Source organism: Alligator sinensis, unplaced genomic scaffold (genome assembly GCF_000455745.1).
Source record: "Alligator sinensis unplaced genomic scaffold, ASM45574v1 scaffold505_1, whole genome shotgun sequence".
NCBI classification, from domain to species: domain Eukaryota; kingdom Metazoa; phylum Chordata; order Crocodylia; family Alligatoridae; genus Alligator; species Alligator sinensis.
In genome coordinates, this window is record NW_005841940.1 from 2,041,025 (window position 1) to 2,063,499 (window position 22,475).

General features: G+C 43.9%; 1 protein-coding gene across 4 annotated transcripts in view; it reads left to right on the plus strand.

Moving 5' to 3' along the window:
* UPB1 (beta-ureidopropionase 1) overlaps nt 1-22,475 on the plus strand; it is a 30,269-nt gene that overhangs the window by 2,310 nt on the left and 5,484 nt on the right. For 3 of the 4 annotated variants that reach the window (XM_025199278.1, XM_025199276.1, XM_014518155.2), the window contains exons 2-8: nt 566-737; nt 3,059-3,146; nt 4,298-4,392; nt 5,963-6,124; nt 11,531-11,700; nt 17,187-17,268; nt 19,399-19,441. In XM_025199278.1, the coding sequence (XP_025055063.1) occupies nt 566-737; nt 3,059-3,146; nt 4,298-4,392; nt 5,963-6,124; nt 11,531-11,700; nt 17,187-17,268; nt 19,399-19,441 (812 nt within the window). Of the gene's footprint in view, nt 1-30; nt 231-565; nt 738-3,058; nt 3,147-4,297; nt 4,393-5,962; nt 6,125-11,530; nt 11,701-17,186; nt 17,269-19,398; nt 19,442-22,475 lie in introns of those variants that run through there. The other variant, XM_025199277.1, reaches the window with a different exon arrangement.

Below are 22,475 nucleotides of genomic sequence, written 5' to 3' on the forward strand. Positions count from 1 at the left end.
GGGCGGGGCGGGGCCTGGCACGTGGTGGTGGGGAAGCCGGAGCGTGGGGGTCTCCGAGCTGCTCGGTGCGGGGAAGCCCATGTGGGAGCTGGGTGGCCCCAGGAGGGCAGGGGCAGGGTGCCTGGGTCGCAGGGTTATCAGTGAAGGGCAGGAGTTCACTGGGGTTGAGAAGCGGCGAGGGCCGAGGTCTCAACGAGACGGATCCTTTGAAGGGTGCCCCGAGGCATGAGGTGATAAGCAGATAAGTCCACGCAGGCTTGTCCCTGTCTGGTGGATCCTCAGCCCAGCCCCAGTGCTAGGAGGGGAGCCTGGTCATGTGTACACTCAGTTTTGAAATCGGGTGCCGCTCCACTCACAAGGTTTTGGAGGGGGCCTTGGGCCTGAAACGGTTGAGAGCCGCTGCTCCAGGGAGCTTTGCTGCCACTTGTGAAGTTGTGCACCGAGGTGAAGCAGCAGGGAGTTACGATGACTTCTGGGAGTGGCACCTGCTGTCCTGACCCTTCCTTGATATCAGGTGCAGAGCGGGGAGCGTCTCGGCACGTAAACGTTTTCTGTCCGATTTCAGAGAACTCAATCTGCCAGCTGCTGCTGTATCCGCAGGAAGAGAGAAGGATTTTGAGCTACAAGGCTATGGATTTGAAGCTGCAGCAGAACAGCTGAGAACGCCACACGTTGTGCGAGTGGGACTGATTCAAAATAAAATCCCACTTCCCACAGATAGCCCTGTGGCAGAACAGGTACGGTCACCTGCACAGGGAGATCTGGGTCAACAGCCTCTTTTTTTCTATTCCGTACACCAATATTACATGAAACACTGTGGTTCTTGTGTGACGTCTGCTGCTAATTTGTTGGCTCATAGTCCCTAATGCTCTTGGATTTTACTGTTTGAAGAGTAAACTGAAGGGAAGTGTCTTAACTAAATTAGAAGGTGTAGCTCTATCGGAAAATCCCCTGTGTGCTGTTTGCTTACTGAGTCACCCAACCTGTGTGCAATGTTTCTGAAACTAAATATTTAGTTACTGGATTTTCTAAATGAAAGGCCTTTACCTGTCAGCTCCCAAGGAACTGAAAAGAGCTACATCCCGTAAAGGTCTTGTGACCTCTATGGAATTGATTGTAGTTGAAAGTGTGCATGAAAACAGGTATGGATTACTAAAGCAGTGTGGCGCGGAGGTGAAATGTGGGGTGAACATTTTTATGATCATCTTGAATTCTTTAGACAGTAGTAAATTAAAGGTACTGCTGCTTGAGGAGTCTTCCAGTGTTCATTAGCTGGCATCTTTCTGTGACAACAGATGCATGTCATCACATACACGTTCTCCATAGCTCTGTCCTGTTCACAGTCCTCAAAACCAAGGTAAATTTCACATTTATGAAAAGCTCTGGTGACATCCAGTACAGGAAGCAATCCCCAGGCTTTTTTTGAAGAGATTGCTTTTAAGGAGTGAGAGTAGCATATTCTATAGACTGTTCATGTTCTTTGCTCTTCTGTGGAATTTGCACAACCAGAGTACCACCTGCTGCCAGTTGTCATCTGGATGCGTATCCAGTAGAAACTGGCATGAGACCATCCATTCATTTTGCATAAACTCTTAGTTGTATCTGCTGGCCAGACTTCTATTGAATTTGAAATATGAACACATCTAAGTGGCTTCTGATCTCATCACCTATTTTGTCTGTCCCCATGTCCATCTTTAATAAGAGCAGAGTTCCTATGCAAAAAATTTATATTAGGTAAAGAAAAATACAATCTGTCCATTGCTAGTATCTTGCTTCTTTCTTGTTAGTAATGCACTCAGATTATGCTTTAGAGCAGTGTTTCTTAACCCATGGGTCGTGACCCAAAAGTGGGCCGCAAGAATATATGAAAGGGTTGTGAATAAACTTAAAAAATGCATCAACAAACTTTAAAAATTGATTCTCCTTTAAAGGAGAAAATTGTGGGAAACTGGCTTTTCCCTTGCAGGCTGTCAGAGTTCCAGTCTGCAAAGGGCTGCTTGGGCCCCACTCCGCCCCACACACTGCAGGGCTGGGATCTGGGGGCAGGGGGCAGCAGGTCAGGAGTGAGGGGCACTGGATCGGGACTGGCCATCAATGTTTACAAATGGGTCTGCATCCAAAAAATGTTGAGAACCACTGCTTTAGAGGAAGGAATTTGGGAAAACTGATTGAAGTGTGGTTTTTTTTTTATTAACTTTGTGTATTTGTGAGAAATAATAACTTCATAAAATGGATTGAAGCATGTATTAGAGAGAGAGAGAGAGTATGGGGGAGGGTCCCATTCTAGGCTTGTAAATATGGTCTTTTCTCAAGAGGTCAACACATGTTCTAAAAGGAGCCGGTTGAACCTCAGAGTTAGCTATCCATGGGCATACCCTTTCTCCCAATCATCCCATGTCTCCTTATCCAAACAAAAATGGTTGTCCAAATCTTGAGGATGGTGGCCTTCCCATAAACTCTCCTGAACCCTAAACCCTTGTAAGAATTATCGATTTTATGGTGGTCAGAAGTGAATCAGCATACTCATTTGAGATGCATTTTGTCATTTCATGATAGTGCCCATCCCAGGGTGAAGAGGCTTCAGAATTTGTTTGTATTAGCATGATGCCTGGATGACCAGGTCAGTAGACTGGCCTTGCTAAGTAGTCTGCTATTTGTCCCGAAATACTTTATTTTCCATTCAGATTTACCTTTTCATATTGCTAGGTGTTGTACCTCAAAAGAGTCTGTAAAAGATGACTTTTATTGTTCTTTTTAAGGTTTTATGGTGCTCTAATACACATCCAGGAACAGATTTTTAAACGTGGCTATTTTGAAAATCATACTACACAGTCAAGTATATCTTTATGCACCTAATTATATAATGCCCCCAGTTCTTTAGAGCCTGATTCTGCCACTGTTTTGCTCACGCTGAGTAAGTACCTACCACTAAAATCAATGGGACTAAGCGTAGAGCAAGATATGACTTAATGTGAACAGGAGGTAACAGAACCAGGCTGTTAATGTTATATGTGAGCAATTATGTATGGCTTTTTACAGTTAAACTTATTGCAATCAGGTGGCTGCACTGCATAAACGAATAGAGGAGATTGTGGAGGTGGCAGCAATATGCGGGGTTAATGTGGTCTGCTTTCAGGAGGCATGGAGTGAGTATTTTCTGTTACCTTCCCAAATCCAGACTCTGCCTTGGCAAACGCAAACAGTCTTTCTCATAACCACCAGTCCCACTAGATCAAGTCAGCTGTGCTAAAGATTGCTCTGCCGTGATCATTAAGTGGAGAGATTTCAGGATACATTAATAAACCACTGTTAATTTCTATTTTCTGAAAGAAACCCTAAAGAACCCTAATTTATAGAATTGTGTGCAGGTCTCATGAAGCCTGCAAAGGATAGCATGCTTTCACAGTCCTGTGACTTGATTATGTTACTCTCATACGTCCTTCCCCATTTATCTCCTTGGAAGTTTTGTTTCATTTAGCAAGATTCTCAATAAAAGAAAAATATTTAAATGAATGTGGAGGATGTACAGGGTTAGCTGTAGTGAAAATGAAAGGTCCCCTAAAGAACAGAGGTTGCCCACAGGTCATACAGGTCAGTAAATTGGGTGTACGCAAGGTCTATTCACAGTAGCTTCTTAACTAAACAAATGTTGATTGATTACAAGGCACTTTATCTCTCTGCCACAGTGCCTAGTGCTTATACAAATCTCCTAGTCCAACATGTGCCGTGGAATAAGATACAGAATTCAGTCCTGGTCTGCTGCATGTTAGTGGTTAGCAGTCTGACAGCACAAACTATTTAGTTTTGGTGTCTTTGTGAGACCAGAGGATAGAAAACCTACGTGAAATGCAATACTCTTAAGAATTAATGTCCTTTGCCTAGGGCAGAGCTTTCCAAACTGTGTGCCACGACACATTAGTGTGTCGGCGGCAGTGTGTAGGTGTGTCGCGCGAAATGCAGAAAATTTTGCGGAAGGGCACCGTGGAGCTCCCTTACTCGCGTCTGCTTCCCTTGGCCCCTCCCCCAGAACTGAATTACTGTGTCGCGAAATGATGCATGTCTAAAAAGTGTGTCACCAACATGAAAAGTTTGGAAAGCTCTGGCCTAGGGGGAGTGGGGGAAGAGGAACTCACTGTATCCTCCTCAGATATGTGGTAACTATTTCTCGGTTTCATAAAAGCAGCTTCCAAATATAGTTTATAGCTTTCTCATATGTCTGAAAATCAGAACTAGCCCTGTATGCATTCAGTGACATGAAGCCTTTAATTGAGTTGTGCTGTTTTTTTTTTTTTCTCAGCCATGCCCTTTGCTTTCTGTACAAGAGAGAAGCTTCCTTGGACTGAATTTGCAGAGTCAGCAGAAGAGGGCCAAACCACCAAGTTCTGTCAGAAGGTAGAAAGTTGAATTCACACCTTTCTGTAGTGCCTTTTTAATATATCAATCTTGTCTCTACGCAAAAATTGAAGAACCAAATATAATTTTCCATCACATTCAGAACCTGTATTGTGCAACAGCTAGCAAACGTGCGAATGAATAACAGCTTGTGTGTTCAATTTAAAATGCTGATGAAGTGTCCTTGTTTTACATTCATGTAATGCCTTCCACCCTGGAGGGCACATAAAACTTCACATCCTTACATTTCCCAGATTTCATTAAGACAAACGAAGCCAAATACCTTTAATTTCCATTTTAATTGAATTTCTTGGCTAGAACAGACTATGCATTGATAAGCTTTACATAAAGAATATTACTGATGTGTTAACTAACCTTACAGCTTCTTACAGCTTTCTTCGGAGAGGTAATAGAAGATGCAGCATTTTTTGTGCTTAAGGGGAACCCTTTAGTAGCTGGTGGACATTTATCCTCTAAGTACAGAATAAAAGGGTGATTAGGATTATCTCCTTTTTATGAGTGATACTGTGTGTTGCTTTATTAAAATATTCTCTGATGTGATCAGGTTCATTATGGTCCTGAATCTGTCCATACCTGAGCTGACCTACTAAGCAAGCTTGGGTAGCCAGCTTCAAGCCAATCTAGGTCACATGTGGACCACTTTTCCAAGTGGATATAATGACTATGGCAGGGGTTTCCAAAGTTTTTATGCTGCAGCCCAGCAAACCATGGCCCAGAAGTGGCCACAGCCTGGCAAACCATAGCTCAGCAGTCGTAGCCGACCATGGCTGGTATTTCCGGCCGGAAAACAGGTAAGGATACCCCCACCCCTTGGGCCGTGGGGTGCTGCTGCAGGCCCTGCAGAAGGAGCTGTGGCCTCTCCACCCGGTTCTGGGGGGCCGCAGTTTGCTGGTCTGCGGCCACTTTCAGACCAGCAGCCAACCCACCATGGCCCGGGGATTGAGAACCCCTGGACTAGGGGGCAGAAACTGCAGCAAGAATTCAGGCATATGGAAAAGTAAAATGACCTGAGGGGAAATAAGAGAAAATGTGTCATTGAACCCAAGATTAAAGATGCTCTGATTCTTATGGATCAGATGGCAACTGTTGTTTAATCATAAATATATTTAATATGCATTATATGTTTTTAAAACCATTCCCATTAAGGTTTTACCTCAGTTGGTCAGCACTACTGTTAAGCTTAACCCACCCCAGCAGAATGCCTGAATGAAGGAATGGGAGCAGCATCATTACGCCATGCTCCCCACCTACTCCTCACGCACCTGGTAATTGGGCTTGTCTGGCCCACTGGTTAAGAACTGCTGCTGTAGCATAATTCCTCCAGCTGGAACTTGGTGCCTCTGCCAGAATGGTTCAGACTGGAAAGGCCTCAGTGATGTTTCCATCTCTGAGGAAAAAAGGCTGCATCATGTTAACCGCTGGTACTTAGGATGTCAGAATAGTGCACAGAGTGAAAACCTCTCTTGTATTTGCCTTGGGAACAAAAGATGAAAGCAGTTAAACGCAGCAGGCTTGTCTGTAACAAGCCTGTCCATTTTGTTCATTATAGCTAGCAAAGAAACACAATATGGTTGTGGTGTCTCCGATCTTGGAGCGAGATGATGTGCATGGAGGAACTCTGTGGAATACTGCTGTGGTGATTTCAAACTCTGGCTCTGTCCTTGGGAAGACCAGGAAAAACCACATTCCCAGGGTTGGAGATTTCAATGAGGTGAGATGAAATACTGATTATAATAAACATTATAGCTTTTGCTTGTCTCTGTCTTGTCTGCTGTTAGCAACCATTTTGGAGAAAACTTAAAGTGTTCTGGAAAAATGTAACTCCCTAGATATTCTGTCTGTTTTATCCACGTACAGTTACGTGGCTGCAGCACCACTGAGGGCTTTCTGGTGAGCTCATATATCAGAGGGGTAGAGTTTGATACCAGGATCTCCAAGATGCTATAGTAGCTTTGGTTTATTTTCAACTTACTTTGCATTATAGTCCCCCAAACAAATTTCCCCGGCTCTGTTCTTTTCTTCAGGATGCTGTTTTCAAGGGCTGCTCTGTTAGAACAGCTGAAGCATCTAGACAAAACATTGAAGAACTGTGTTGTTGTATGTGACAAGGCTTTGCTGAAGTCATTTGTGTGGTGACTTTCTCTTAAACTGGGGAGCCTTGGGTTGTAGTTGAAGGGAGACTCCTCTGAAGGGAGTTGAAGGGAGACTTATGACTCCTCTGTGGACACTTCTTTCAAAGAATGGGTCTACACCTTTGCTGCTCTCAGAATGGAGTCCTGTGATTCTCCCCACTTTTGACTGGACCAGCAGGTTATGTCATCTCCTGTTTACCAACCATGTCGCTCCCAGCCATGTTAACTGGGCTTGGACCCTGTTCTACAATCATCTGCAAGAAATATGCAAACTGGCAAAAGCAATGACAGAAAATAGATTGCTCAAAATTTGGCCTACTGTATCCATCCATGGGACTATCACCATATTCGCCAGAAAGCAAAAGTTAAAAAAATAACAGAATCCAAAGCATACATCGTTTTACTTCAGCTTAATCTTTTCTTGCCATATTAAGTAAGTTCTGCTTAAATTGGGCACCTCACCCAGACATTGAGGGTGGGTAAGGCAGGCTGCATCCCTTCACCTCATGATTCTCAAAGTCAGTTCTCAGTTTCAGCAACCAGTGCTTGACTTCTGACTTTGATTATTTTGGGCTCCTACAATATTTAAGCCTGTACTGCCTTTTAATCAGTAATACAGTAACCACCAAGCTATGATATATGTGCTGATATATATAAATGCTGATACAAATATTTGCAGCATTCTTCCCACCTTGTTTGACCTTTAAATCCATACCGAACCAATAATGTGTTCATGCTCTGTATAATTCCAGTGCTCTGCCTCATAGATTCCCAAATGGTGGACCACTGTTGCTCATTTCCAGCTGTGGAACTGCAGTGAAAGGGAGCTAAAAATACATGGGCACTTTTAATTATCTAAGCCAGCAACTGCTGTCGTTGGCACAGGGATGCTGCATAATGAGCAGCAGGGAGTGGGTCCATGTGATCAGGCACATCAAGGGAAGTATGGGAAAATAATCTGCAGTGATGTGGTTGGCACAAAGAAACACATTTCAAAGTTAAAAATGGAACATAAAGTATCCCTCCATAGGAATATCGTAAGCAGAGAGAAAAACAGGCAAAAATAAGAAAAGCTTTAAACATACAATGTGCATCTATACATGCACTTTACTAAGGAGCTGACTAATTAGCTCTGCAGTGAAGTATCACTGTCTGCACGTGTACCCATATTAGGGCGCAATAAATTCATTAACTCAGCTGTAGGAAGTACTGTCTGGTACAAGTACTATCCTATAGCAGTATAGTTATGTGAACTGAAATGCATGTGTAGACAGTGACTGGGGCTGGCTGGGGCACAAGAGTGCTACAGTATGGGGGCTGTCTGCTGGCTAGCCCTGCGCTGGAGCACCTATCTGCACGTGTACCCATATTAGGGCGCAATAAATTCATTAACTCAGCTGTAGGAAGTACTGTCTGGTACAAGTACTATCCTATAGCAGTATAGTTATGTGAACTGAAATGCATGTGTAGACAGTGACTGGGGCTGGCTGGGGCACAAGAGTGCTACAGTATGGGGGCTGTCTGCTGGCTAGCCCTGCGCTGGAGCACCCCTGGTCTAGTAGACTGGGCCCCAGACCCTCTGCCAGCCAGGGCTGCTCTGCCCAGGCTCAATGTGCTGCGATTCCAGGTGCACATGTAAATGCTGCACCCAGGAGCAATAAACTCCAGTGCAAACTGTGCCTGAGATTATTGCTACATGATAATCGCATATGTAGATGCACCCGCATTGTCTTACATTAAATCTTTTTTTTGTTGTTGTCATCTTCAACAATTTCTGCTCTGTTTGGTCTGCGTTGATTTAACAGACTAGTAGTGTTTGTCTAAAATATTCCAGCTTGCTGGGCAGCATTTGTTCTGCTGGAAAGGGGTTTGTTTCTCCTCTTTTTAGTGATTTTACTGGATACCCGAGACATGTAGATGGCTGAGTGAGGGCTAAGCAATTGTGATAGAAGGACCCTAGAAGCAGCCAGGACTTGAGGGAAGGATTATGCTGATCTTTGTTAATCAAGAAAACAACAATAAAATAACAAAGCCAGGCCCCAGGAAGGGGCTGAAGTTAGACTTCATGTACTATGAAATTGTCTTCGTGAAGAAGGTTGGGAAAATGATCACCCATGATGAATCAATAAGAACTAAATGGAAAAGAGAAAAAGATTGGTCTCTGGCCTTTTCAGTCCTGTGTGGGAGGACATATAAATAAACAAAAATCAATCCTTCTTGAGACATCACAATTAGTTGCTGTGGAGATGATTATGACCTCTGGTGAGGAATAAAGAATAAGCTCTGATGAATTCCCCCAAGCAATTACAATCTTGTTTTTCTTCTACCACAGTAATAAAACAGAGGACAAGAATAAAAAGGAAAAAAATAAAAAATGCAGCAAGGGCAGAGCTGTTTCATAACAGAATTATGTGAGCATCCACAACGTGGTGTGCTCGCTGTGAACACAAAAGGAGATTTAGCGTGTGCCCAAGGGAGTTTGCAATTTAATGGAACCCTTACAGTCAGGAGATTGTCACAGTGACTGGACAAACTGCACGTCTTACCTTCTTGACCTCTGAGCATGGCCTTTTCAGGTCTCATAGTCTCTGTCAGCTTTGACTGCAGTTCTAAGCATGACTGACTATATCTGCAGCTCTAATCTACTTCTGGCCTTGCAGGTCCATTCCCTCTCAGACCATTGACAGGTAAGTATAGTTGCCAAATGCCTCTTTAAGGCCAAATTTGTTTATTTAGAATAAATACATTTTAGAGAATACCTATTTAAGATGGCCCATATAGCTAACTGTTTCTTCACGCACTCCCTGAGTTTGGAATTCTTCAGACTCCCTCCATAGAGTCTCTGTGTTCATCCATCTCCTTAGCTGACAAATGATCCTCCTGTCACAAGCATCAAGACCCCTTTTAACTGTTTATAGACATTTGAACTAGTAACTTCCAGTTCCAGCAAAAAAGGTTTGCAGTTCATTGGAAATAGGATACTTGAGATACTAGCTTCCCTCAGTTTCTTTCAAGGTCTGCTTGTCTGTCTGTTTTGTGTTCTTGGTTGCTCTTTTCAAGCCCCCTAATAATTTAAATCAATACACACATTCATGAAGTTCTAAAAATCTATCACAACTACACAGTAACTTTGCCACACAAACTACATGCAGTATTCACTACATTATTACACATACATGCTCATAGATTAATATTCAGCAATTCCACATTCCTCACAGAGGTTTCACAAGAAGGTATACTTGATCTCTGGTGTGCTTGTGTGTGGCCTCTAGGACCATGACAAAAGAGGCTTTGTCCTCCATTTCTGGGTTTGGTGCATGCTAACAGCAGAGGGTGGGCTAGAATGAGACACATCAAGGGTGTGTCTGTCGCTTCTCAGCCTCTTGAAGGCTCAGATCAAGTATAGATGTACCCTAACAAGTGTGCCTTTGCCAATGATTTAATTCACACTTATTCCAGTGTTATCCTGTCCCCTTTCCCATCCAGACATGCAACTGATTCCCGTTTGGAGGTGTTTTAAGCTCAAGTCAGCTTGCTGGGGATCTAAGCCAGAACTCAGGTGTCTTTCACTGCTGCTGATAATGGGCCCATTCTGCAATAAGAACATAGGCTAAAGCCCTCATGGGCTCAGTTTCTACAGTTGTGATAGAAGAACCCCAGAAGCAGCCAAGACTTGAGGGGAGGATTATGTTGATCTTTGTCCCCTTTTGTGACCAGAAGGAGATGAGTTATCCCATAATAGATTCATAGAGTCGGAAGGGACCTCAGTGGGCCATCTAGTCCGACCCCCTGCCCCTAGCAGGCAAAAAAAGAGTCATCAACCCTGGGGTCATGTGATCCCAGCCAGGTGCCTGTCCAGTCTCCTCTTGAAGACACCCAAGGATGGGGTGAGCACCACCTCTCTTGGGAGCCCATTCCAGATTCTGGCAACCCTGACCGTGAAGAACTTTCTCTTAATGTCCAGCCTAAACCTTCTCGCTAGTAGCTTATGGCCATTGTTCCTTGTCATTCCAGGGTGTGCCCTGGTGAACAGATCGTTGCCTACTTCACGTTGCTCTCCCCTTATGAATTTGTATGCCGCCACAAGGTCCCCTCTCAACCTTCTCTTGGAGAGGCTGAAGAGGTTAAGGTCCTTTAGCCTTTCCTCATAGGGCCTTCCCTGCAGGCCTCTAATCAGGCGAGTGGCTCTTCTTTGGACTCTCTCCAGGTTGTCCGCATCCCATTTGAACTGCGGCGTCTAGAACTGGACACAGTACTCCAGCTGCTGACCAGTGCCACATAGAGGGGGAGAATCACTTCCCTGGACCTGTTTGTGAAGCACCTATGGATGCACAACAAGGTGCGATTGGCTCTGCCAACTGCTTTATTATACTGGCAACTCGTGTTTATCCTGGAGTCAACAGTGACTCCAAGATCTTTTTCTACCTCAGTGGAGTTGAGAAGGTTGCCCCCCAGCCTATAGGTATGATGGCAGTTCTTCCTCCCTACATGCAGCACCTTGCACTTGTCCTTCTTGAATTGCATCCTGTTGCTCTCTAGCAAAGAATCAAAGAGCTCTAAAGCTCAGAACACAAACAATGCCAGGATATGCCCAGAAATCCTAGTGACTTGCACAGCTGAATGCAGCACCAGCAAGGACACTAATATGAGAGTGGATTTGCTATACAGTTTCTCACACCTGGGTTAGACTCACTAAGATGCTTAGCCCTAGATGCTGATCACCTGAGTTAACTGCAGTGAAGACCTACCCTAGCAGGTAGTTCACATTTCTGTAAGAAAACAACAAGCACTATATGTGGCACTTAATGAGGCCTGTTCTACAGCAGGAGGATAGGCTTTGTCACCATTTTCTAAGATTCTGGATCTACTTACTGTCTTTAAACTTGTGGAATGTATTTTGAAGAAGAACAAAAGTTACAATCTATTGGTTGAAGATGGTGCTTTAAGACACCTGCTTGATTTGCACCCCTTATCCCCTTCCCCAGTCTACCTACTATATGGAAGGAAACAGAGGGCATCCAGTGTTCCAGACTCAGTTTGGGAGGATTGCTGTGAATATCTGCTTTGGGCGCCATCATCCACTCAACTGGCTCATGTACAGCATAAATGGAGCAGAGATTATCTTTAACCCTTCAGCAACTATTGGAGAGCTCAGGTAAGTGAAAAGCAGCTTTTGGGCTGTATCATGGTTCCTGCATTAATTGTACTTTTCACCCATTTACTGTTGCCTTAAATCCATCCCACTTAAGTTTGGGATTATTCCTGACTCAATGAGGAGTGACTGCAGTCACTTTTGTCGACATGGAAATCTGTCCTTTCAGACCAAATTTTAATACTACTGTGCAATTCACTGTGATTATCCCTTAGAAATCAGAGTTTAGTTCAGCACCTATAGCTCTGTTGTATCCCAGGGACAACAGCATAAATAACAGTATCCAGCCAGCTTTCACTAAACAAAAGACTGTTTGTTTAAGACAAAAATGTTATAGAGAAAACAAAACAATAGACATTTCAGATGTGTGATTTGCTGATCAGGTGATTGTCCATTTTCCATGGTACAGTACAGGTATGGTATCAAATTGGTCAGTGTTTGGTCAGTTTGCAGTTCTACAGGCCTCTTGAAACTGGTGCATCATCTGCATTAAGGATTTATATTAATTACTTCACGGTAATCTACATGAGATGCTACGTTGCTATAGCGATGAGCTACGGTGATGTAGCGTAAGCGGTCACGAACTGTGACACCGATGCTACTGTGCAGTAGCAATAAGTTACTGTGTGGTAGGGTTGAAAACGACCTGTGTGCTGCCGGGACAGCGCAGTAATGCACAGTAACAACTGTGCAGTTGGGCGCACGTATAGACGTGCCCAATGCCCTTATTTCCTAGTGGAAGCTCCTCCATTGAGTTGGGAATAAAATTTCTAACCTGCCCACAAAAGCATATATCTAACACTTTAAGAAGTGATGGAAGAATCTTTGAGCATACCGTTTGTGCCTACCATCCATCACATCTCAAGGTTATAGTCGTTGGTTATTCCATGCTTCCAAAGCATTATTTCTGTCGCGGGTTGTACACTGCTTGGGCTACTATACTGTGGTATGGAATAGTTGTTTATCCGTATTTACCAGGAGGTTGAATTTATTCTTCCTAGCTGCTATAGTTGGAAAACAACATTTTAAAATGTTTTCAGTTGCACATTATTCCTCTTTTCTGGGCTGTCTCTAGGGCACTTATGCATGCTCCAGGGATAGAGGGGTGGTGCTTTAATTAGACCGGCTCCAAGAGCCTCTCTAAAGCACCTCCACATCTTGTGTATCTGCATCCCTGCTCTTTAAAATGGTGGTGGGTGCCTCTGCTCATGTATAGGCGCCAGCTGTATTCTCAGTTTCTTCTATTTCTTGCCTTACAAAGAATAGACATTTTGAGTTCTTCATAGTTCTGAGGTCCAGCATTCCAGAATGTGTCAAAGGATCATATTGACACGTGTGCTTTCTCCATTTATTTACATGATGGGAGGCTGTGAAAAGCAATCTAATTCTGTAGGACACACACTTCTACACACAGAAACCATAGTGATACTTTCACTCTCTGTGCTGGAAACTTATCTAAATGTGCATTTTTTCCCAAGGATCTTTATTATATTATCTTTTCTCTTTTTCCTTGATGATGTTCTCTTTCCAATGCAGAGAAGCAACGTTTATAAAGTCTCTTAATTATAGCAGGAATAAGTTATCAAAAAAGTGTTATTTAACAAACTCAAAGAGTTAGTGTTCTGCAAAGTAATGTGCATAAATGAATCTACTGAATTCCTTTTCCCTTTTCTTCTGCCTTTCCACCACATCTGAAACTGAGAGTCATGCTTGCTAAGTAAAAGCTGATATCAGTTGTGTACTCTTGGGGCAAGGACACAGTTTCGCTATTGTAGTGTCCAGCAGAGTGGCACTCCAGTTTCAGTTTTTATCTAGGTGTTACTGTAGTACCAATAAGAAAAGAAGTTGTCACTTTTGGTCTAAGTAGATCACCAGTTTTGCAGTCTCTGAGATGTTCCTGTTAGAAGGAGAAATATTGAGGGTGGAGCCAAGCATTTCATTAAGCAATCATCCTTTTCTGAGCAACACAAAATCCATTTCCGTTGTTGCAGAAGGAGTCAAACCCAAGGAAGAAGCTATATTTGTTCATAGTTTCAATAAGGGGACACATGGCTGCGGAACTTTTTGCATGATAATATTATTAATTTATTCAACAGTATTCACCCTCCTTCATTAGGTGAGGGGCTGGTGGATTAAGTATTTGCATGCAGCCTTAACCAGTTCTATAACTTAGGCCCCTGTGATCTATGAAGCCCATCTAAGCAAATGTCTCTTTGTTTAGGGCAATAGTAGTATAGATAAACATATAAAACAGTGGACATTTCAGAGGCATGCTTAGTGATTGGGCAGTTGTCCATTTTCCAGGTAGGAACTATCAGGTACAGTATCGAGTTGGTCAGTTCTTAGATCCCAGGTAAGTGACCTCCGGGGACAGATCCGGGAGGCTGCACTGGTGCATTTGCACCCTGTGGCAGAAAGCCACCTTTGTCTCTCCCCGAGGTCTCTGCTGTGTGACAATTTGATAAGGATGGGCCCAGCAGAGAGACACATCCTTACCCTATCTCTTTAGGTAACCTGAGCTGGATACATTCCTGAGGGAGAGGGGAAACCTGCTCCCTCTGCCTACGTGACTGACATCACACACCTGGGTGAGGGGCTTCCTTCCTGGTGGGCTAGAGTCTGCCCAGCAACTAGTGATGTATTTCAAATTGGTTGGCTGACAGCCAACAGGTGCTGGCCTCCATCAGACCAGGTAAATGAGGTCACAAGGGCTATATAAGTTAAGGGCTGCCCAGGAGGCGGGGAGCAGCAGCCATGAGGGATACTCAGGAACAAAGAAGAGCGGGACCATCTTCTCTCTCAAAACCCATGATCAAGGACCCCTTGCCTCCAGAGGGAATCTCCAACAGCCTCTGGATGATACTTGTAAGGAAGCTAGCTGAGATCCAACTAGATATATAGCTTGCAGTAACTCAGATGCGAGATCAAAGGCTACCCCAGCCACAGGAGTTTGCTCGATGGGATTTCTCTGATATTGCTCTACCCTGTACTCTATTCTAACCCTACCCTCTGTAACCAATAAAGTTCTCCTTTATACCTAGTGTGGGAGACTTATTGAGGGGTGGGTTTAATTATGGCCAAGAGGCCCCTTGGGTCAGCGGACTAAGGGAGACTATCCTTTTTGGCCCCCGACTTGGGGAAATGCCCCAAGTTCTTGTATTGGGTCGAGTACCTGTAGGACTATTAGGCCTATGTTTCCCCGAGGACACAGGACCCAGACAGTCCCTTCTTGGGGTGGTGGCAGCACATGTTACCCCCGGACTCTCTGGTGGGGCTCGAAAGGGGGTCTGCCAGGGCTTAGGCACCCCTGGAGAGACGCGTGGAGTCCGGAAGGTGGATGGGCGTAGTGAGGTGGGAGGCTCAATGCAAGAGCTCCCCCTACTGGCCTGCCACACACCCCACTTTGATTCTTGCTCCACCCAAAGTTCAAGACCAACTGTCTGGCAGTGGCAGCAGCATTTCGAGTCAGGCAGTGCTGAGGGAGTCAATTGACTTCATGGCTCATAATAATCTACCGGATACCTTCTAACCTCTTCATTCCACAGGTTTTAACAACCCTCTCTTTTTTTGTTTTAATGGTTTTGATGTTCCACCAATCACACTACCCTTTGTTCTGCAATTCCTCTGTCTACTAGCTGCTCCTGGTAATGGAGTTCTTATTTCACAGCCCTGTAGACTGTTTTAACTAATTACAATGAAGTTGTATTTATTTTTGCTTCAATCTTAAACTGAATAATACAGCCCTAGACCCCTAGCATATTAGTAAAGCTTCTAGTTTATTTTTAACTGGAGAAAAATGTGTTGTTTTATATATGATGCACCCCAGCAACTGCACCTCCCTTTTCAAAATTCTGTGTCCATGGTGACCTCCCTCCCAGACTTGACTTTTGTCTCTTACAGTTTTCAGTTCTTCAGGCATTTTGAACTGAACAAAGAGTGCTGTTTCTCTCAGAGGGTGAAATGTAATATGCAAATCATAAATGAAAGAAGAAAATCTATTAAAAAAATCAACATTGCTAAAATAAAGCAGGGGGCTCTCTTGATGTAACAAGTATGTGAACTACACAGGGAACCAAGAGTCTTGCTGACCAGGATGAGAGAGAAAAGAGGGTTTTAAAGCACGGATTGAGGAATCCTGTTTTAGAGTTTTGACGTCCACATTTTCCTTAGCTCATTCTTTCTCCTCTCTCCTTTCATGTAATTTTTTTCCTCTGCTGAATACAACAACTAACCAGAACAGAGAGACTTTCATATTTGTAGTGTAATTATGACAAATGTTCAGTGAAGGTAAATCACATGCCCATAAACAATCCCAGTCCAGGGGCAGAGAGTGACAGTAATTCTGAAGTAGTATCCTGTCATTCAGGCTGTTTGAGGCAATTCTCTTTCAATATAAGAGCTGATAATGACTGTTTTAGATTGTTTAATGTTGGAAAAATTCTTAGAAATGAGTTTAACAAGTACAATATCTCTTCTAGTGGCCTTCACAAACGCCACTTTTAGAAGAATATTTATGATGTTGATCCACTTACAGCCCATAAAGAAGAGAGTAAACAGAAATTATGTACCTTCGTGAGGTACTTCATTGCTTCTCTGGGTGCTCCAGGGTAATTATTGGCTTTCTTCTCTTGATTGCTTTTTAAGGATATAATTTTTATTGCAAGAAGAGAACTCTTGAGTCTGATGCAAAAAAACTATTCCTGGGGAACTGGAAGAAAACTGTCTGTGATAATATTATGGATATATTCTTTTTTCCTTTTTCTCTCTCCTTTCATGAAGTTATAATTTGCAGGAGCTTTTCAGTAAAATCCCTTTTTCTTATAAGAGCTGGCAGCTTGGCTCAGAGCCATAAACCATGTTGTTTCAGTAAACCAGTAATCATCTTTTATATGCCCGAGCCTCCTTGAGAGTTAGATTTATCCACCTATGCCCTTCTCGGTATCAGGGAGGTACATGCTGTCATGAGAAGGATTTGCAGAAGATCATACACTCTGTCCTCTTGGTTTTAGTGGAGTAGGGAATCTAAGGATCTGATTCCTGTGTTTTTATATGCTCAGTGAGAAGAAGGCAGCCTGAATCTTAAGTGGCATCCAGAATTGGAACTCCTATTTCAGAAAAGAATGAAAGTTTAAATGGAGATGTCCTTTCCCATTTTTCTGTTTTTGGCTTTCTGTATAGTTTAAACACTAGATGAATGGATAATTATTAGAAGTTTACAGAGCTGCTTTTGTTAAGATGTCTGTCTTGTTTCCTCAGCCAAGGTTGAGGGAATGACTTGGAAATGATTGTGAAACCCCCAGATAGAAGGGGAACATGACGGGTGGATATTTTTTTTCTTAGCATTCAGACAAATTTGATTTCTTATTACCTGTCTTAAAAGGTGGGGGAAACTCAAGATTGTGTGTGTCCTCAACTTCATAAAGAATCCAAATTTAGTTATCAGCTGCAAAAAGAAAGGCGAACCACCCCTTTTTGTTATTCTTCTGCAGTGAGTCAATGTGGCCAATTGAAGCAAGAAACGCAGCCATTGCTAACCACTGCTTTACGTGTGCCATAAACCGAGTGGGAACTGTAAGTAGCTTTGCAGCTTTAGATTTGTATTCCAGGTATCATAACACACCGTGCTCCTAGGTAATAAACTATATGATAGCACTAGGATACTCAGAAAACTCTAGTAGTTCTCTGTTCAGTCTGAGCTCTACTCTTCTAGTTGTTTGTCATGTGCTTTGAGGACTAGAAAGTGTTACTGTTATTCATAGTCAGCAGGGAGATTGAGCTGCTTTACTGTTGGCAGCCTGTTCTGCTGTGTGTAAATGTCTTCATTTAAATGTTTCTACATCAGAGTGTTGACTTGACACGCGTCAGATCAACACTCGGGATCCCAGTATTGCGCTGTTGGACACAATTATATACACACACACAAACACCACTATGAGTTCACACACACATGTACACACACATAAGGTGGCTCTGTGTTAACACTAGGGGGCGTTGGGGTAATTTGGTGCTTGGGGTTACTTAAGGTCAAGTGGCGCCGGGGTTACTCGAGGTCACTGGGGCTGGGGGTTACTTAAGGTCACTGTGGCCCCTGGGATTACTCAAGGTCACTGGGACTTAGGGTTAATGTGCCCTGGGGTTACTCAGGGTCACCTGGTGCTGGGGTGGAAGTGAGGGAAGAAGCCCAGTGGCAAGGAGGAGTCAGCCAGGAAACAGAGAGGCAGAAAGCTGAGAGATTGGGGCTGAAAGGAGGGGCAGAAAGCTGGGAGATCAGGGCTGGAAATGAGGAAGAGAGAACTGAGGGAGAAAGCCGGGAAATCAAGGAGGGTTGGGAGGTCAGTAAGACAAAAACCCAGTTCGGGGTTTCAAAAAGCCCCACAAAGGTATTGATTCCTACACACACACATGAACTCACATACACACCCTCAGAATGGTAGCAGGAGAGAAAAAGGCTTGGTGGAGGGATTGAAGTTGAGGTGTATAGGGACAGAGTCCAGGTCCTTTGCTTGGGGAAGGAAGGTGGGTGATAGCTACCTATCCTGGGCTGTGAGTAGATCCTCGATGGCTAGTTGGAGTCTTCTCCAGCAAGGTGTTGTCCAGAGGGGGTCACTGGCAGGGCCTCTGGGTGGATGGATGGCATAGTGTAGTGCTGGTCCAGATGGAGAGGGTGTCCCAAGGAGGTCACACTCTACCACCCCTTTTATAGGGGTGGGCTACCTGTGTCTCCTATGGGAGGGACATGTCCAGGCAAGGACAGTCCTGCTCAGATGCCTAGGTGCAGATCCAGGTGTCCTCATTGTCTGCTAGGACACAATGGTGGGGTTGCTGGTTTCTGCAGGGTCTTTGTCTTTCAAATGCTGGATTTCTGTTCTGCTCCTGGATGAGGTCTGTGGTTCCTGGGTGAGTCAGTTCAAGGCAATGGTCCGGTCGTTGAGTTGATCATTCAGTAGAGGCCTGCTACCTTTGTAACTCAAGCACCCTCATTCATTCCCATTCATTCAGGAGCCAATTTACATGAGACTGGTTAGACGGGAGTCACAGTTACAACATGGGTTACACCTGGGCAGAGGACACAAGATGGAGGCTTGACATACAAAATGGAAACTTGACATTACTTTACAGACATAGGCCTAAATCATATAAATTCAATATAAAACAGTCAAAATCAATACAAACATAATAGAACACTATTTACAATATAAAAGGAGCTTGTTACTATAAGGGAATATAAGAACTTAGCTTAGCTTACCTAGTACTGCTTGTAATCACTTATAAGGGACAGAGAGGGCAGAAAGAAAGTTAGAAATGGTTGGGGAAGGGGAGGGAATACATTTTTAAGGTTTTTTTTTTAAAAAAGAAAAACCTGGGGGTTTTGTTACAAGAGCTGTAATGTTTTGATATCACTATTTTTATGCCCCAAAGCTGCATGAATAATAGGCAGTTGCCCAAGTAAATGCTCATTTTCCAGGCTAGTCCATTATAACAGGACAATTACTATCTTGAATTGAGAAACTAGGCCACTTCCAGCGCTGTTGCTGGTAAGCCAGACAAGTCTTAATAGGTCCAGGCAAAGCATTCCAAACTCTTAGTTTATATAAGCTACCTTATTAAACTTTACATCCCTTGTATTGCAAGTGTCTCTTGAATGAAGCAGCATTATAGTGCCATCTACAGATTCATTTCAAACTGTCCTTTGTTTCACAGGAACATTACATGAATGCGTTCACGTCTGGAGATGGTAGGAAAGGTATGTGTGGCAAACAGTCACTGGTACGTTAGAGCTGTTGATATCCCAGGTCTGAAGAAGTGGGTCTCTTTCTTGCTAACTACCTGTAGTTTCTATGATAGCATCTGATGGTTGCCTTATTTCTTGGAAATGCTGTTTCACGTGGTGGGCATAGAAGGCACTTTCCTGACATATGGTCACTGGAAGTCCTTATTTGGAGCTTCTATATCATTTGTTTAGGCCACAAACTCTGAGGGTTGCAAGACAAAACCCCACAGATCTGCCATGTTGTTGGTGTAGTGTATAATTAATGCTCTTATTTAAAATCTACAAAAGTCAGGGATTTCATTACCAATGACTATAGCTATATGGGTAAATTAATAGGAGAGATGGCTAGTTTTGAGTTGTCCAGATCCAGACTTATGTATGAGACATTGAATCTTCTGTGTGAAAAGGTTAATATATAACTAGTCACATAACTTATAGTATATGAGGTACCCGTGTTTAGGTGTCAGCTAAAATGTACAGGAGACTTTGGGCACCTATACACATGTTGGATATCTGCTCCGATGCGTGCTAATTAGTAGGGGTGTGCGAAGAAGGCAGTATTCGATTCGGATTCGGCCCACTTGGGGGGACAGCGATTCAGTTCGCTGATCCGGATCACTGTCCCGATTCGATTCGGCTGAATCTGAAGATTTGATTCTGATTCGGAGAATCAGCGATTTGGCCATAGACACAGCTTTATATGTTTTTTTTTCTATGTACCTCAAGGTACCAGGCGCAGCTCGTGAATGCTGTGATGGTGGGGCAGACGGAGCGGCCCATGGGAGCGTGGGGGGATTCCCCATGCGCTTGGCGGTGGACCCAGAAGTGGACTACAAGTACTTCCTGCCAAGTGCACGGTAGACCCTCCCCCCCGGCTCGGCGATTGGCCATGGGGGAAACCCAGGTGCCCCCCAGACCCAGGAGGCACCAGTTACCGGCGGGGGGGGTGTTGGTCCCCCCATGCACTCCGTGGCGGACTCAGAAGTGGACCAGAAGTACTTCTGGTCTCCTTATGGGTCTGCTGCCAAGCGCGTGGGGGGGTCCCCCACACGCCCGTGGGATGCTCCATCCGCCCTACCATCTCAGCGTTCACGAGCCGCACTTGGTACCTCAAGGTATGTAGAAAAAACATATAAAGCTGTGTTTGGGCCAAAATCGTCAAATCTCTCCGAATTGATTCATAGATTCATAGATGTTAGGGTCAGATTCGGAGGCTTCCGATTTGATTTGGAGAGATTAATGGGTCTCCTGATTCGATTTGATTTGGATTTGGAGATTCAGCTGCCAAATTGGGCCGACTCTCTTCGAATTGAATTGGCAACCAGAGCTTTGCACAGCCATACTAATTAGTACGTGTTGGAGCAGACTCGATTAATTGAGTCTGCTGGAGCGTGCTAATTTGCCCACTCTAGCAGTCTCCACATCATGTGTTTTCAGTGTCCCTGCCACCATTTAATTAAAGCACCCCTGCCACCATTTTGAAGTGTGGGACATTGAATACGTGATGCTGTGGGTGCTTTAATTAGTGCAGCTTTCGGTAGGTGTAAAGATGTCCTATGTTACTGCACTCCTTTATTTTACTGCCTTTATAATTTTTTTCCCCATTTTTTGTGGCAGTTGGCTATGGACACCTAGCTTATGCAGCTGTGTAACAATCCTAATGTCAGAAATGTGGTCTTATTGCTCCTGTTTTAATGCTTTCTCTACAAATAGTTCATGGGTGAAAGCTAGACATTAGGGGTATGTCCGCCCTGCACATTTAACTTGAGTGATTTGTACCTGTGTGTGAGTGCAAAGCCAAATCAGGGTTACTCTGACTTGGTGAGTGTTCTTAAGACTTCTAGAGGCACCCTCCATTGTTCCCTATTGCAGTAGGCTGAGACACTCTGTTTCTTTCCCAGTGCGTTTTGGGAGAAATTGTGTGTCCTTCTGAGAACATAAGATAAATTATAGGAAGGCAGTGGAGAACTGTGAACACTCAGTGATCTAGCCTGAACCCTCCCAGCAAAGTAGGCGGGTTAATAGTTTGGGTTAAAATAGCAGTCAAGGGCTTAACTCATAACCCCCAGCCAAACCAGTTAGCACAGACACCCTTAGGCCTGAGTGAGGTTGAAGGGGTAAGAGCCTGAGCTAATTGTGGTAAAAGACTTCAGAGGCACTTTCACTAGAGCAAACTGAAATGTACTCAGCTAGTTTTCTTAAGTCCTTTACTTCTATAACATTGTAAATGTTGGCTCCAGGGAATATCACAGGGAAAGATGAGCACTAGCAGTAAATGACATTTAAGAGAAAAAAGAAAAAAACCCATAATAGATCACTTGCACTCATTGTAGGCATGAAAACAAAAAAGATGAATTCGGAAAGCCAAATCAACTCATACTCTGCTAGGTCATCAAGTAATGTAGTCACAAATCCGGAGTAGCCTGTTTTGTCATGAGATCAGTTTCAGCAACATCACAAACTCCAGAGCAGCCATCAGCATCTTTGACTTATCTGGCCTGGGCCTAAGCCTTAGCCCTAACCAGCCCACTTCTACCAGGTCCTTGTCTTAGCCAGACATAAGAGTTTAAGTTTTGCGGCAGCTGTACCAGGGAGGCCAGCAGTATCTGTTTTTCAATGAACAGTCCAGAACTGCAGACATGTCTGATGCATGTGGCTAACTTTTTGATCCTGCATTGGAGACCTAAAGCTGCATGCTTTATTGGTGGCTTTGAAAAACATTGTGAAGTTGCCACCTGCATTTACTTAATTGTGGGATAAATGAGAGAAGATGCTAACTTAGGGCACCTATACATGTGTCCGATGCCTGCTCCTATGCATTCAAATTAGAACATATTGGAGCAGACTCAATCAAGTCTGCTGGAACGTGCTAATTAAAGTGCACTCCCCCCCCCCCCCCCGGGGCCGGGGAGTGTGTGGAAAAACGCACTAAGTTCCTGTTCAAATGAAAAGACTCTTAAACAGTAGCAAACAAAATAACATATTATGTAAAACTCACAAATTAGGT